Genomic DNA, 17,736 nt, shown 5'->3' with positions numbered 1-17,736 from the left:
CACATGACACACTTAAATTGGCTAATTTGAGGAGACTTTAATAATGAGACTTTTTACAAGGTATGGGCAGGGTTTCTCTAGAAACCACCAGGGATGGTGCAGTGCCCAGAGCTAGTAACCGGGTTACCATCTTGAGGCCTGAAGAAGACTGGGGCAAAGGATGGAGGAGGAGGGCCGGCCCCATGGCTTAGTGGTTAAGTGCGCGCGCTCCGCTGCTGGCGGCCTGGGTTCGGATCCCGGGTGTGTACTGACTCACTGCTTCTCCGGCCATGCTGAGGCCGCGTCCCACATACAGCAACTAGAAGGACGTGCAGCTATGACATACAACTATCTACTGGGGCTTTGGGGCAAAATAAATAAATAAAATTATTAAAAAAAAAAAAAAAAAAGATAGAGGAGGAATTACCAGAACCTGGGGGAGGAAAGGACTGGGTCAGGAGGGCTGAGACCTTCAGCTGAGAGTCCAAGACTGTCCACAGAAACCCCCAGAGAGAGAGCCTTCTTTTGCAGGCCTCTTCAGCGGTGGAGACTACTGGGAACCGGAGAGCAAGAGCGTCTGTAGATGAGCCTGTTGATGTGGTCCATACAGATCCAGGGCACAAAAAGACAGAGAAGGGTATCAACCAGATCTGGAGAGGCAGATGGAAGATAGCAGCACAGGGCTACCATCTTCCTTTTAAAATTATGCTTTTTATTCATAGTGGCTTTAAAAGAGAGAAATTTGCCCAGCAGCTCTGGAGAGCCGTTTTTCTGAAGTGCTTTTCATAAAAAGTTGGTGGCCAAGAGGGAGACCACTAGCCACATCTAATCACCAAGCTCGGGCCGGCCCCGTGGCTTAGCGGTTAAGTGCGCACGCTCCGCTGCTGGCGGCTCGGGTTCAGATCCCGGGGGCACACCGACGCACCGCTTCTCCAGCCTGCCGCGTCCCACATACAGCAACTAGAAGGATGTGCAGCTATGACATACAACTATCTACTGGGGCTTTGGGGGAAAAATAAATAAATAAAATTTTAAAAAATTAAATAATCACCAAGATCTTTTGATTCCACCTCCAAAAAATATCTTGAATCTATCTCCTGTCTTCCTTCCCTCTACTGCACTGCCCTGCCCCAGTCCAAGTGCTGTCATCTTTCACCTGGGCGGCTGTAGTAGTCCCCACCTGGTCTTTCCTGCACTTCATTCTCGCAGTGCAGCCAGCAGAATGTTTGAAAAATGCAAACCTGAATGTCACTATTCAGTGACTTCTGATTATCATCCTTAGCATACCAGTTTGAACTCCTTGATTTGCATACTACAGCCTTCTACCCAGACCACTCACAGGACATCTTTGTGTCTCACCTCAAATGTCACTCTCTGACCTCATTCCTCTACACCCCAGACTAGATTAGGTCCTTCTGTTTTCTGCTCCCTAACCTAACATTAATCCATGTTTCCTCTAGTATTGTAGTTACCTGCTGGATTGCCTGCATTCGCCTCCATGCTGGGAATGGGGTGGGGACTTACCACTCTGTCCCCAGTCCCGCTTTGTCTGTCTGTGATTACAGACTGTCCTGACTTGGGACTAGATTAACTGCTTCACAAGTGGAAAATGCTTTTGGAACTAGCTTTCCTAATTCAGAATGGTAGCATTCTAGGTGTAAGGACCTCTGGCCTTGAGTTTTACAGAGTCAGAGACCCTTATGCAGCTGTCAGTGATTAGCTCAGAGACTGACATTGCCTTTTTGTCCCATGTCTGTCCGTGTCTCCCCCCGACTCTGCTTTCAGTTACATTCTCTGAGGTGGCTCCTGGGTCACAGAATGACTGTAAATCAGTAGACCCTTTAGTTCACATCTTGAATCAATAAGGCCTTAAGTGAAATTTAATAAACTCTGTGGTCATTAATTTTGAGGGAAGAGGGAGATTTGTTGGGAGCTCCTGTTTTGTTTTACTCTGTTGAAGCAATGGAGAGTGAGTAGATCTTAGAGAGTGGAACCCATGAATGTGAGCAGGTTTGCCTGTCGTCAGAAAACGTGTAGCTGCTGCTCCCCTGGCCTGGGCGGCTTTGTTTGCTTTTTATTTTGTTTGGCTTTTTGAGGAGAAGGTTGTAGAATTTGACCTAAGATTGAAAGCCTTCTGTTAGTAAACAAGATGACAAGGACAGTAGTTAAATATATATTGTTAAAGTAAAGCATTAACTACAGTTTGAGATTATTTTGGCTATTTCCAGTTAGGAAGTTCTGATACCATTAGTAAAGGTTTTGCTCTTCAACTTAAGGAAGCTTATTAACCAGTCATTTAATTAATGGCAGCCAAGTATGGCCAAGAGAACAATCCATCCCTCAGTTTGCTTGATAGAAAGTTGGGAAGTCTGCCATGTTCCTTCGACTCACAGTTCTACACAGACTGAGCAGAACTAAAGATGCAAACAAAGAATATAACCTAGTTCATACTTCATCCAGGAAGTTTTCCTACATCCCCTAAACTGGACTTAGGTCTTTCTCTTCAGTGTTTAGAACTCAGATGTTTTCTGTTGAATTGATACTTGCCGTAGTACTCATAATTCCCCCCTCTCCTGGCATCCATCATGCTATGTTGCAACTAGCAGTTTACTAGACACTGAGCTCCTTGGAAGGGGAATCCATTGTATCCTTAGCTCACCTAGCCCAAGGCTTGGCACTCCTGTTGCATTGTACTTATGTATTACAGTCAGCCCTGCAGAACCTGCAGATACGGAGGCCCTGACTGTAGGGACTTGAGCATCCGTGGATACCGAGGGATGACTGTACAGGCCGTCATATGATTGCTGAATTTTTCAAATGTACAGAATTTTCTCTCTTGAAACTCCCCAATATCTCTCTCTCTGTCTCTCATCACCACCACCCCCATCTCCCCCAACGTTCTGCAGTTGAAATTCTGACATTGTAAGAGCATTTCACTCTTCCGTCCAACAATCAACTACACAAAGTAATATGTCTTCCACGAGTCACAAAACACAAAAGACAGTTATTTTGAATGGAAACTCTTGGTACCCCTTTGGTAGAAAGAGTTTATTTTGGGGTATTGCTTGTGCATGTAGGTTTCACTGCCTCCAGATTTATCTGGGTGGAGTAAAAGCACATAAGTGTGAACTATCTTCCTGTTTTGTTGAAATGTCATGAGCAGTTTTTCTTAATGACATCTGAACCTGGAGAGGTTGATAAGAGTATCCAATTTGTTTTTATGAGTACCAAAATATTTCTCAGAGAAAGAGAAATATCCTATAATTTGGTTAGTCTTCTTAATTGTTCATCTTCCTACTTGTATGAACATTATAAAGGAAGTCTTCCATTTTAAAAAATGCATGAGTGGTCCTGAACTCTTAATATAATCGTGTGTGTGTGTGTGTGTGTGTGTGTGTGTGTGTGTCTAATCATTTTTCTCTCTACATCAACCTAGCTGCCATTCAATGAAAGAAAAAAAGTCAAAGGTCTTCCATACTGTCTTTTGTAAAAGTTTTGCTGGAGGAATTGTAGCTGTAAAATTAATGCACTGCAGAAGTCAGTCACAAGTCAAACATGCGGACTGAATTGGGCATCTTAACATTCCAGGAAGTGCCCCCATGCTGAGAGGTATTAGTGTGTACTCTTGTATAGAAAGAGTCACACCTCCTTTCTCCCTAGTCCACCCAAGGCATTGCCTCCTTTTATCCATTTCTTACTGAATTTTCCCTTCCCTGCCCACCCACCTCATGTCCCCATCCTTATACCTTTTTTTCTTGGAGAAAGTAGAAGCAGGTAGTCTTGTGGCAAAGATTTTGGGTACCCCCTTTTGAGGTACTCCACATGGAAGTCTTTTGGCAGTGGTGCTTAAATTACAGGAAGACTGAGTGCCTAATTCTGTTACTTTATTTTGCCTCTCCTTCCCTTAGGGGAACAAACTCATGATAATCAGTCTTCTTTCTAGGGTCTATTTAAGAGGTTATTGTTTATCACCAAGGAATTTGATGTATGATGTGTGGTGATCATTCCATTGTCTCTATACCCAACTCTATACATTACTTAGAACAAAGCCCTCATATACAAGTCAGTTCCTTAAAATATGCTAGATACCGTTCTAAGAACTATGGAGAATACAGATGAGAGATGGGCATGGAGACCCCTTTAGGGTGCTTGCAGTTCAGTTTGGGAGGAGAACGAAGCATACCAGTACACAGTACAAAGTAGTGGTAGATGAGATGTCATAAGGGTTTATATATTATTATTGACCATGATCCTCCATTAAATACTATAAAAATGAAACAGAGAGAAAAGTGACCAAGGTGGTTGTAAGCTCTGAACTGAATCTTGGAATATTCAAATAGATAAGGAAGAGGACAGTCCAACTAGAAGGAAAATGTGAGAGAAGTACAGTGTGCATAGAGGTTGGTGAGTTGACTATCTTGAGTGAACTGAAGGGTTCATTTAGAGAAGTAGTGGGTGAGAAGGGCAGATAAGTAGATGATGGCCAAATTGTGAAAACTGGAGTGCCAAACTAAGGATAATTTGGGTCTATAGAAGGCTACTTTTAAGACTTTTTAACAGAAAAACAATGGTGTTTGAACTGATTTGGGGCACTAAATAGATTCAGGTCAAACCCGTTGAGCCTTAAACTATGATGCCTGGACATTTGGTGGGCCTTGGTCTCTTGATTCACCAATGTTCCTCTTTCAAACTGATCCGCACTGATAGCAGCTGCTTAGAGAGCGTAGAGAAATCCAGCATGGGCAGCAGGAAAGAAGGTACTATTGCTGGGATACAACTGTTAGGTATTCAAATGGCAGTATAAAAGTGAGGAATGATTTTTGCCGGTGGAAGATTTGGGAGTTGGGGATTTTTTTCCTCCCTCCTTTCCATCTTCTCTCTCCCCCCGCTTCCCTCCCTCCCTCTCTCTCTTTCTTTTTTTTCCTTTTAAAATTGTTTAAAGGGCAAACAGCACCCCTCACTGTTGTGTCACTAGTGGTCAGAAGGTAGATTTGACCAACAAATGCCCTTTGGATTTCTTTACTTTGGTAAATAGAGTCCTTTCTTAAAAGAAAATAATGTAAAAAGTCAAAGATTTAGGACTCCTGGATCCCCAAAGAAATGAATCTTCTGGAAATATCCATTTCAGAGGGAACTAAAAATAGTGTTTCGTGGCACAGATATACTTCTGCTGAGAGAGGTCATCACCATAACATAAAATACCCTCTTGATTTGATATCGTTACATAAATGCTTTTTTAAATGAATAGGTTTTCAAAACAGCAGAATTTGATATTTACACACAATTTTACAAATCTGCCAAACTTAGGCGAGTTTTAGAACTCCATAAATGCATTGCATTTCATTTCTTCTCAACTTTCTGGTTTTTAAGGGCCAACTACCTGTCAAGTGTCTTGACTTGGTCAGACGGTGCTCGGCATGTCCTTAAAGAGTTGTAGTCATTCAACTACTGGCCTGGCAATGTGAACTTGAGAACTGTTGCTCTCTGTGTGCTTAGATAAGCAATTTAAGGTTTCTGTGGGACCAGGAACCTTAGTTATTAAACTACCTTTAAGTTGGTCATCTCATCATTAAAATTCAGAATAGCTTATCTACAGTGTGGGTGTTTTTCATGATTTGGCACACAGGAGAGCAAGCAACATAGCCAAGATATTTTTCATGTTAAGCAAAAACTGTAACAGATGGAAGTGGTGATTGTAAAGCACTTATTTAAAGTGTTAATAATGAATCAGTGTAGTTTTGAGGCCAAGTCAGAAATCCATACTATGGGAGTCTAAGAAGTTGAAGAGCATTCTAGTAGTTTCTAATAAAATATGTAACTGGCAACTGAAGAGAACTGATTTTAAATTGCTATCCCAGTACTGTTACCCTAGCCAGGGCGTGTAGAATTTTTCTTAGAGGTTAGTATTTTTTAAAAGAAGCCTTCATGTATGGGTGTGTGTTTTCTCCCTTTTCTAAGAGCTTGAAATTATGTGGTAGGGTCACCAGAATTCTTGAAATTTGCCTTCAAGTCATGGCAGTATTTCAGTATTGCGCCTATGGGATTAATTGATTGATCTTTGAAGAGCTGGGGAAAACTCACTGGCTTATGTTGAATTTCTGTAATGCAGGAACCAGCTATAAGTGGTATTTGGGGGGTTTTTAATGTGTAAGAACTTAAATAGGCTATTGTTCCTATCTTGCATGCACAAGTATTCTTTCCAGGTTGCTTCACAAATTGATAAAACTTTGAATAATTTTTCACTGAAGAAATGTTGTGCCCCCTGCAAGCTGTTAGAATTAGAGTGTGTATTGAAAGGTTTGATGGGACTATTGTTCCATAAATGTACAGCCTATTTCTTTTAAAAAAATTGATTCCTTTTTTTTGTTCTTTACTTACAGATTATTATGTTCAGGCAAGGAAATGTCCCCATATTTCAAAACACAGCAATCTATGAATAAAATACTTATCTACTATTTTCCTAAAAGACACCTTTTTCTATAATTTGTGTAGAAAACTAAGTGCAGTTCTTGTCTCCAAGTATTGGTATAAAAGGGACAGAGAAGAGAATTAGCTATTGTGATCCTTGAACCCTGCATTTAAAATCTTTTTTGAAGTAATCACAGATGCCTTGTACTCGTGTGTTTCCAGAATAAAACAAGAGTCCCAATCCTCTGTTAATGGGTACTGTTGGTGCCGTGGGCAGCATTACATTAAAGATACATAATTTAGTGAAGGTAAAACTCAGTCCCCCGGGATTGCCATGTTCTGTTAGATTTAATACTGCTAATGTGTAAGGCAAACTACTGTGAAGTAAATGTGTCCACGAGGGCAGCTGGAATGGAGCTCCATCCTGATTGCTGCACTGCTTACTACATTTTCTCATTTAATCCCCTCAGTAACCCTGGGTGGTAGGTATTATCACCACTTTATAGATGGGGAAACCAAAATTTAGAGAATGGTCTTTTGCCCAAGGTTACACAGTTTAGAGTTGGTAAAATTGGAATTTGAACCCATGGGTTCAGCCTCTTGAAGCCTGTGCTCTTGCCACCAGACCAGGTGCGCCCTGAGGGGTCTGAGACCTAAATCTTTGACCTCTGGCTTTTTTTCTTTTTCTTTTTTAACGATTTGGAAAGTTCAAATTGGTATTGTTATATTTTTATTTTTTTATTTTTTCCCCAAAGCCCCAGTAGATAGTTGTATGTCATAGTTGCACATCCTTCTAGTTGCTGTACGTGGGACGTGGCCTCAGCATGGCCGGAGAAGCGGTGCATCGGTGCGCGCCCGGGATCCGAACCCAGGCCGCCGGTAGCGGAGCGCATGCACTTAACCACTAAGCCACGGGGCCGGCCCCAAATTGGTATGATTAATGGAAATTTGCCTTGCCTTTAGGATGTTCTCATATTGGGGGTGAGCAAAAGTAGAAAAGTAGAACACTTGAAATGCTCTGAGTTGTCCATGTGAAGAAAGTTTTATTTGTGGGAATTTACTTTTTCATAGAGTAGCTATCATCATGGGGGTTTCTGAAGTCTCCCTGTGTTATTTTCTGCATCCCTATGTATTTTTGGAGTGTGAAAAGTTTGTACCGTAGGTGTATGAGTCCCTGGTGTTTTTCTTATGTGCAAATTGGACCATGATATTACTATGTTCTCTTGACAGAAATATTTCTTCTTTTTTTTAAGATTTTATTTATTTTATTTTTTCCCCCCAAAGCCCCAGTAGATAGTTGTATGTCATAGCTGCACATCCTTCCAGTTGCTGTATGTGGGACCCGGCCTCAGGATGGACGGAGAAGTGGTGCCTCCATGCGCACCCGGGATCCGAACCCGGGCCACCAGCATTGCAGCGCGCGCACTTAACCACCAAGCCACAGGGCCGGCCCTGACAGAAATATTTCTAACTTTTAGTTGAAGTATGATATACATATAGAAAAGATCATATATCATAAGTACATAGTTCAGTGAATTTTCAGAAACTGAACGTGCCCAAGTAACCAGCACTCAGGTCAAGAAATGTAACAGCAAAACCTTGAAAGCCCCCCGTGTGTCTCCTTCCACTGACTGCAATAGTTTTAATTCTCCTGCATAAACCTCACATCATTCCTTGTCTTTTAGGTTTCTTCCTGATTTGGGCTCTAACATTATTTTCAGTCTTTTTGCAAAAAAACAAAAAACTTCACTGAAACTTGTCTCTTCCTCCTTTCGTAATCTGATCTCTTGATCAATGTGCTTCCCTTAAACCAGAGTGTTTTGTGTGGCTACAAAGTCATAACTCGAGGGAATATGGGAGTTGGAATAGAACATGCAGCTGTGGGGTAATAGTAAAGCATTCCTTAGAATTTTCAAAACTGAGGGAAAATTTGGTTGTTGAACTCAACAATCTATTTGTTAAGAGGTAATGAGTAAGCCAGTGATAAGTTGCCTTCTGTTGTGGGGAAATGGTGATAGGAGCAGCTTCCTTGTTCTCAGGACTCTGATCAGGCTTTTAAAAATTACTTGTGAAAGACGTGAGCTTTCATCTAAAACTCGAGCAAATTAAATACAGTCTTTGTAGGTGCAAACTCATCCACATATGGTTCTGGTCCCTTTCTCTGCTCCACTTTAGACTCACTTATGTTAATTTGTACCTTTTGCTGTTTTAAACATTTGAATAAAGTGTTAAATATCTTTTAAATTATGCCATCTTAGTTTTAGGGCTTGCATATGAAAACTGATGTACCAGTGGAGCAGGTGGGTGGAAAGAGCTGGTCCCTGACTCCCAGGGTGGCTCAGCATTAGCAGGTACACTCTTTCTCCTGTGCTTTGCCTCCAGCAGAGCTAATCTTTCCTTAAGTTCTAGAGTAAAGAGGTTTAGAGGCATGCACCATAACACTTGGGGCTTTCTGGTAAAGTGATATTCTGGATACTAGAATGTTCCAGAGAACCAAAATTTTAATCATTCATGTATACAAACATTACATTTAAACTAAACTAAGGGGGCTGGCCTGGTGGCATAGTGGTTAAGTGCGTGTGCTCCGCTTCGGTGGCCTGGGGTACACAGGTTTAGATCCTGGGAGCACACCGACCCACTGCTTGTTAAGCCATGCTGTGGCGGCGTCCCATATAAAGTAGAGGAAGATGGGCACGGATGTTAGCCCAGAGCCAATCTTACTCAGCAAAAAGAGGAGGATTGGCATCAGATGTTAGCTCAGGGCTAGTTGTCTTTACAAAATAAATAAATAAGTAAATAAATAAACTAACATTAATTCTTTATTTGCCTGCCTTGTTGGGGAGAAAAGCATACTAAACACCAAGTAGTAATTTCGTTCTGCAGAAAACCATAGTTCTAAACTGGTGCCAAATCTGGGAGTTGCCCTGGAGTTTCTTTTATTAGGGGGTGCATTTTTAGGGGGGGTGGCCTCTATCTTAGTAAAGGTGATAAGAAGAATGTGCAGCTATATAAACTCTTGGTATGTAACACAGTTACCCTTTTCTGCAAAGTTATTTGTCACGAATTATAAGTGGCCTTTTCCAAGTGTTTACCTTATTCTGTTTTGATGCCTAGATGGGCTGCAGTCACCTCTTTGTCGGCCTGACTCTTGTTTGTCTCCCAAGAAATCTGTAGAGTAGGTTCAACTTGCCATTTCAGAAATTTTAAAGACATTTTGAAAGACTCTTGTTCATAAGCCTACAGATTTATTATTATTATGATTATTGGATGCTTTATAAGATAATTGCTAGGCCACATTTTTCTTCAGGCCCTTCTTTTTGGTGGATAACAGAATCCTGGCCTTAAGCAACTTTTAAAATAGCTCCTTTGCTCTCATGCTGTTGTGTCGTCTGTGCCGTGACCAGCTCCATCCTGAGGTCACAGCATCTCATATGAGACTGGTGGATTAGCCTTACTGCTCAGGGATGCCAGTGTCTTCGTGGCAGAGAGCACCTTAAGAGCACTCTCCCTCCCAAACCTTTGTCCTCTGTGTGTGCTTTATAATTGTCTAGCAACAGAGTAACTTTGCTGGCTACAGTTCAGTGTTTTTGAAATGCAGATTTTAAAATTATGAATGTATTTTACATGTATTAGTTTGTATCATCACAATATTTAATAAAATCATTTTTTTTAAGGGAAAGACTGATGGAAGGAGTTTTCATCACTGAGGCTACGGGATTTACCAGTAGCTGATTTTTTCAGAGCTCTCTATTCACATTTTTTAGCTCTTGCAGGATTTGCCGCCTTATCTTGCACACTTAACACTCAGTGACTGGCACCTTGGGCCAGAGGTTGGCCAACATCATAGATAGGCACCAGCATTGCAAAACTCCTCAGGGCATAGCCTCTGTTCAAAAGTGAATTTGCTTAGAGGTGTCATTAATGGCTTGGCTCTTTGTTAGTTATCTGTTGGTCTTATCTACGGTTTCTAAATTTGTATCTCACTTTGAAATGTCAGTACATACACATCATGCAATCTAAGGAAATCCAGGTTCTCAGTTGGCAATGAGTACAGCATTGTTCAGCATCTTGAGTAAATCATTTTGTAAAGAATTATACCAACTTCCTTATAGAACTTTGTTGTATAGTGTAGATTAACTACCACTCTACTAGTCCATCAGCATTTTCCATGTTCACCATTTTGGAGTTGGGCTCACATTTCTATTTTCTCTTTTAAGTTATTGACTTTTTTTTAATGCCTTCTGCCGTTTGCCTTTTGTTAGAAATCTAGAATTCATAGGGTGGCTTTTATACTACACCTACATCTGTTCTGCTTTGTATAATTCTCTACAGATTACAGGATCATGGCCTGGCCTATCGTTGTAACTCACAAGGAGCAGCACTGGGGAGAGCACTAGTTTAGGATCTGAAAATCTTCGTATGATTCATTAGCTTATAACCTTGGGTAGTCATGTCACATTTCTAGGTCTGTTTTCACTCTGTAGAAGGCACTGGTTCAGTTATATGGTCTCTAGGTCTTCCCCATAAATTGGGTGTGCTCCCAGCATTTTCTAACTCGAACACATTGTGGCCCTAAGGGTGAGTGAAGTGAGTAAGACTTGTCATGCTTTTTCATGAAATTACTTTTCCCATACGAGGGCATGTGGATGTGCACGCAAGCAGCAGTGTGACAGACCTGTTTGGTGGGTGACCCATACCTGGGATGGAGAACCTAGAGAAGAAATTAGGGAGTCCCAGGATTACATCCCTGTGATTCTGGAGATTGGCTTGCAGATCTCCAGAGAAGTCTTAAAGCTCTTTCTGTTGCTGCTCACTTCTACTGTTAAACTTCTCTCTCCCAGATAGCAGGCTTATTTCATCTTTGTTGGGCTCCCTTCATTCTCCAATGTCAGTGTTTGCTGCTTTCCAGAATCTCCTCTTCCAAACTAACTTATTACTTTTCCTTGTCATTCTCCCTTCTGCTTTCCTACAGAGGGTTTAATGCTAGATGTTTGGGAGCTTGAACTTTCATTTCCAGAGACAGTTTCTTTTTCTTTTTAATTTGAACTATCAGAGTTGACATAATGCTGGTTGTTTGAAGTTACAAGTCTTGCATCCATGTAACTGATAATACTTCAGATAACACCTTTTAAAAAGAAAACCTTAATGGCAACATAATTGTCTTAGTGGCTACCCTTTTAAGAGTGAAAGGAAATGATTGGTTTTTTTCCCTTGTCTTATTTCTTTTCAGGTTTTGAATGAAGAATGTGATCAGAACTGGTACAAGGCAGAACTCAATGGGAAAGACGGCTTCATTCCCAAGAATTACATAGAAATGAAACCACATCCGTAAGTTGGGCTCTACGGGTCTCCCAAGGGTCAGACCCACCTGCTTGGTTCAAATAATGTTTTTAAAATTGAGATCACTGGGATGGATGTCATTCTTTTTATTCGATCTTCCCAGGGACTTAGCAAAGCATGTTGATTTTTCATATTAATAATAGTATATATAATGATAGTATAACAGTCAATGATAGTATATGTTTTAGATTGATAATACTTGCTGGTGATGTTTAATGAAACAATTATTTCATTTAAAGCAGTAGTTTAGGGGCCAGCCCCGTGGCGTAGTGCTTAAGTTCGCGCACTCCGCTTTGGTGGCCTGGGGGTCTCAGGTTAAGATCCCAGGTGCGGACCTGCACACCGCCCATTAAGCCACGCTGTGGCAGTTGTCCCACATAAAACAGAGGAAGGTGGACACAGATGTTAGCTCAGGGCTGGTCTTACTTGCCAAAAAATAAAAATAAAAAAATAATAGTTTATATACTATTACATAATAATAGTATATGTTTTAGATTCATAACTGTCAGTGATCTTCAAATAATAAAACGACAGTTATGCAGGTCCGTAATTCTCTTTCATGAAACCTTTGGGGCCAGATGTGTTTCATAATTCTGCATTTCTTTTGAGTTTTAGAAAAGATACTTATCACGTGGTTTTGTATTGATATGTTTAATTATCCTGTGGGGCTGTATCTTAATAATCTTTGTATGTCCAAATCACTGCCCTTGCCCTACACATAGTGTTCCCTCTCCAAAGAAAACAAAATGGTCTCCTAGGGCCAGCCCGGTGGCATAGTGGTTAAGTTCGCGCCTTCCGCTTCAGTGGCCCTGGGTTAGCCGGTTCGGGTCCTGGGCGTGGACCTACTCACGGCTCATCAAGCCATGCTGAGGCGGCGTCCCATGTAGAAGAGCTACAACTCTGCAACTGTGATATACAACTATGTACTGGGGCTTTGGGGTGAAAAAAGAAAAAGAGGAAGATTGGCAACAGACAATAGCGCAGGGTCAATCTTCCTCAAAAAAAAAAAAAAAAACTCTCCTACTCCAGGCTGCTGAGAGCTGAGAGCAGTGAACTTTTTTCTTTTCTTTTTTTCTAGAACACCCACCCTTATATTGATATGTGACATGGTGGGACCCTGAGAGCCCTTACAGACTACTGTTCTCCCACCCTTACCAACCACTTCTTTCATTGGCCCTGCTCCTACCTCAAAAGCAGTCATTTTCATACCTTGTATGTCAGGGGGACCTGAGGCTTTCTATGCTCAAACTAGAATGCCATTGAGACATGAAGAAATGGTAGATTCTTTCTGTCTACTTGCTTTACCACAAAGTGATAAATAAGACTTATAGATGACTTGACCCACCTTGAGTAGTAGCCCATTGTCACTGCTCTAATGTGTACCTGTCATTTCTCTCCCCGCAAGTACTGGAGCAAAGATCTTAACCACACCTGATTTTGCACGGAGCTGACATCATCTTACATAGAGCTTAATGTCTTAGAGCTCGAAGCGGCCTTCAAGATAGTCCAGTTCATTCTTCTTTATCCTACAAATTGGGAAGGCTTCTAGTATTTTTGTTTTAATGCCAGTAATTTATGAATATAGTTCTCGTTATAAAAGACTCACAGTAGGGGCCGGCCCTGTGGCTTAGCGGTTAAGTGCACGCACTCCGCTGCTGGCGGCCCAGGTTCGGATCCCGGGCGCACACGGACGCACCGCTTCTCCAGCCATGCTGAGGCCACGTCCCACATACAGCAACTAGAAGGATGTGCAGCTATGACATACAACAATCTACTGGGGCTTTGGGGGGAAGAAAATAAAATAAAATCTTTAAAAAAAAAAAAAAAAGACTCACAGTGTAGAAAACTATAGAGCAATGTATGAGTTTCTCCTCATACCCCTTTCAGAGGTAACCACCACTAGCAATTATATGTGGGCCAAAAGCTACCTTATGAACTGAATCTGTTCTAAAAAGATGATTTGCCTTGTATAAAATAAAACAAGTGATTCAGGAGCTTCACCATAAAACTATCTATTGGATTCATGCCTTGGTCAATAAACTCTTACAAAGTTCTTATGTGACGGAGACTGTGCTAGGTGCTGGGAACTTAGGTTCTATAGTTAAATTATGGTATAATAAAATTTCCATGTAGTTAATATGAAACTCTTGGAGAGATCACATCCAGGAAGCCTTACCCTGGGGAGGGAAAGTTGGGTCATCCTGCAGTTTAGTAATAGGAAGATATCTATATGGAAGTTTCTGTAATGAAGAAACTAGAAGGTCTTCAAGGAAACTTCTTTTTACTTCAAGAAGAACCAGGCACCTTATAATGGCTCAATAAATGTTTCATTGAATGATTTACAAGGTGAAAAACAGTCTAATTTGTAAAGTATATTATTCTAGTTTTTGTTTGGAACTTGTACTGTCTTTTTTTTTGTGAGGAGATCAGCCCTGTGCTGACATCTGCCAATACTCCTCTTTTTTTGCTGAGGAAGACTGGCCCTGGGCTAACATCCATGCCCATCTTCCTCCACTTTATATGGGACGCCGCCACAGCATGGCTTGCCAACCAGTGCGTCGGTGCGCGCCCGGGATCCGAACCGGCGAACCCGGGGCCGCAGCAGCAGAGTACACGCACTTAACCACTTGCGCCACCAGGCCAGCCCCTGTACTATCTTGTATCTTTGTAACTGTATGAGTTTGATCTCCCCCTCCCTTCAAAAAAAAAAGATTTTAGATTCCTTGAAGAATTTACATCTTCTGCTTTTATATTCCATTATAACTTGTGCCTTGCTTTTGCATATGATAGTTTAGTAAATATTTTTGAGTTGATATTCAGGCCCAAATTCTTGTACAAAGGCCTGGACCAAGTTGTTCATGATAATAAAAGCCAAAAGCAGTAAATTTTCAAAGGTGTATGTGGAAGAGATTCCTGGACCCCTGTCAGTGGATTAATAATGCCCCTCATTCGAGGTCCTTGTAACATTAGATTAGGGGTTAACACACAGCCATGACCAGGTCACTAAAATGTGGGCACAAGTGGTGATAACCAAGAAACTCCAAAAGGTGAGTACGAGATTATTACAGATTTACTGGGAAGTATACTAAGCACAGCTTTGCATTCTTATAGCCACTTAGTGTCAGTATTTGCTTTGGGGGCTGTGTGGGGTTTTCGTGGATGGCATCATGAAATGCACTCCATGGGGAGAAGCAGCTGGGTCGTGGTTATTGGGAGTCGGAGGGGCTCATTGGATCACATAATGCATCCTCCCTCGGTCCATGTAAACCAGATAATTTGTGCACCTCGGTTCCTTCATTCGGTCCTCAAAATAGATCAAAGCTTGGCTTAACTTTTTCTGTAAAGGGCCAGATAATAGACTTTGTAGGCCATATGCAGTCTCTGTCATGTCACATATTCTTCTTTTTCTTTTGAATTTTTTAAAACCTTTAAAAATTCTTAAAACCGGTCTTAGATTGTGGACCATACAAAACCTGGGCAGATTTAGGCCGAAAGCCATAGTTTGCCAACTCAAGCACTAGATCCATTGATAACAAAAACAACTTAAGTTCCTTTTCATTTTCATATTTCCAAGCTGAAAGGGAATTCAGAACATCATACTGTAATTTTTATATTAAATGAAATGCCTGTGACTCTAAATCCTTTGTGACTCTAAATCCTCATCTTTCTTCAGATTGTTTGAGGTGACATAGGCATTTTGAATCCAACTGTTGAGAAAATAGAGGAAAGGCCACCTCCCTTGGAAAGTTGTAGTTACCAACTAGGTTGATTGGTTTGCCTTTTAGGAAGAGTCGCTCTCATGCCTGGTCCTCTCTCCCCCTAATAAAGAACTTTGGAATAATAATTGATCGAGAAGCGTCCAGTATAGGCTCCATGGTGGTGTTCTTCACAGACTCAGGCTGAAAGGCAGACAGTGTTCATCCACTCCAAGCTGTGAAAAAGGAAACCATGTTGCTAAAAAAGACCATGACCTGTACCTATGTGGTGGTTGGCCTTACGGGCATGTTTCATATGAGACTGCTCTGTGTCTGGGCATTTATAAGTACGGGTCAGTGTTGATTTCATAGCTGTGAGCACAGAGTACCAGCGCCCCCCTCCCTCCCTTCCTCTTCCCCTACCTTTAGTTTTTGTTAGGGAGGAAGAGGGAAGTTTAAAATGGAGTATGATCTAATACAGCATTTGAGTTAACAAATTAAACACAGGCTATGAAATGATTGTTGGCATTAGCATTGCAACGTGAGTTGTATATACTGGAGGGTCGATCCAAATATGTGCTTTTCACATTAAATACGTATGGATGGGAGCCTATGGGGTGTAGTAAATAATTAAATTGGAAGATAAGCCACCTCCTCCCATTAGCTTTCTCCCTTGCTATTTGTATTGTAGTATAGATCCAGCTTCTTAAAGATTTTAAAATTTTGACCATAGCCATGTAGTTACATATAAACATTACCATTAAAAGGAAGCTGATCAAATTTATAAATAGTCTAAAATGCTATGGAAATGTAGGGCGGTAGTATTTGAATGTTTTAACTGAGAGTGATAGCTATTCCTCATACCGTGTGACATCCCTTGTGTTATGAGACATCCTTGAGAGAGAGAGGGAGTATGAGTGAGTGAGAGTGTGTGTGTGTGTGTGTGTTTAATAAAAATGGGAGCAGATAGAAAAGAAATCTTTATTTAATAAAATGGTCTCCACCTAATTTTCTGGTTTTCAATCTGAGTGCTTATTGTAACAGGGATGTGTTTTACTTTATAAGAATTCCAATTAGAGTACTTTACTTCACTACAGTTTTTTTTTAATTGAAAATAAAATTGAGTTAATTTTAAGCCGAGGGCAGGAAAACACTACTACATTATCTATATATTTGTGCACCATAAGAGAATATCTAACAACATATGCATGTGACTGCCACCATTGCTGCCTCTGGGGAGTTCAAGGGAAGAGTCTTGCTTTTTATTTTTACTTCTTGCACATCTTAGCTATTTTAATTTATATTCATTACATATAGCCTAAAAAAGGGGAAAAAAAAAAAAAAGCCTGCCTGGTGGAAAGATCTTGGGGATTTAGGATGAGAGTGTGGCTGTTGAATAACTTCACCTCACCCTAGTCAAATGCCTACTGCATGTAAGTGCATTATAAACTTGAAAGCACCGGAGATTAAAATAGAAAACATTTAAGTGGTCTCAGTACTGTTAGCTGTCCTTGCATAGTTGGAGATCATTCTGTTGTATTAATACGTGATCTCTCTTGTGTGGCCTGACTTCCAGGCACTGGAGGACTCACCCTTGAGTTATTTGTAGAAGCAGGAAGATAGATCCTACCAGCTCCTCCACAGCATGGCATTAGAGTCTGCAAAATCAGAAAGACACAAGTAGGTAGATTTAGGAATGTTTAAAGGTTACTAATGGCGACTTTTGAATGTCTCCTTCCTAGCAGCTCACATCTTTCTGTTTGAATTTTAGTATAGTATATTATTTTAGAGACATCTTGCACTGCAGTTGCTTATAAAAGATATATAAATTAGATTTATAACTTTAATGGACTCTTAGGTACCTTTGTTATTATAGTTTGCATATTTAGTGAATGTTAGTTACCAGGTAAGGAGTCTGATGAAGCAGATAGGTCTTTAAGTTATCTGCTATAAGTAATGTCGTCGCTTTTTAAAAATAATAGTAACACATTAAGACAACTTTGAAAAGAAAACATTGTTTTCACAGTTCATCCATCCTGATTAGAACTGATTTTCATATGAAATAGTTAGGCAGCTGTGACATTAAGCTTTTTTAGAGTGGTCTCTCTCTCTTCCTCCTGGTACAAGCCACAGGTCAGTTGCTCCCACAGTTTTCTGTGAATTCACCCACTTTTTCTTGTGGCCAAGGTGAATTAGCATTGGGAACAGAAGAATCTGTAGCTTGCTCCAAATGAACAATCGAATTTTGCAACTAGCTGCCTCTGCATAGGGTAAATTTGATGTTCCTGATGGTTGCATGAAAGGTAAATGGAGC

General features: G+C 40.8%; 1 protein-coding gene across 1 annotated transcript in view; it reads left to right on the top strand.

Moving 5' to 3' along the window:
• Nucleotides 1-17,736, top strand: part of GRB2 (growth factor receptor bound protein 2) — a 69,360-nt gene that overhangs the window by 44,320 nt on the left and 7,304 nt on the right. Inside the window, exon 3 of the mRNA XM_004432752.3 lies at nt 11,618-11,715. Within this exon, the coding sequence (XP_004432809.1) occupies nt 11,618-11,715 (98 nt within the window). The remainder of the gene's footprint in view (nt 1-11,617; nt 11,716-17,736) is intronic.

This window comes from Ceratotherium simum, chromosome 16 (genome assembly GCF_057802395.1).
Source record: "Ceratotherium simum simum isolate JZ-2026a chromosome 16, ASM5780239v1, whole genome shotgun sequence".
In the NCBI taxonomy this organism is placed as follows: domain Eukaryota; kingdom Metazoa; phylum Chordata; class Mammalia; order Perissodactyla; family Rhinocerotidae; genus Ceratotherium; species Ceratotherium simum.
This window is presented reverse-complemented; position numbering and strand designations above follow the sequence as displayed.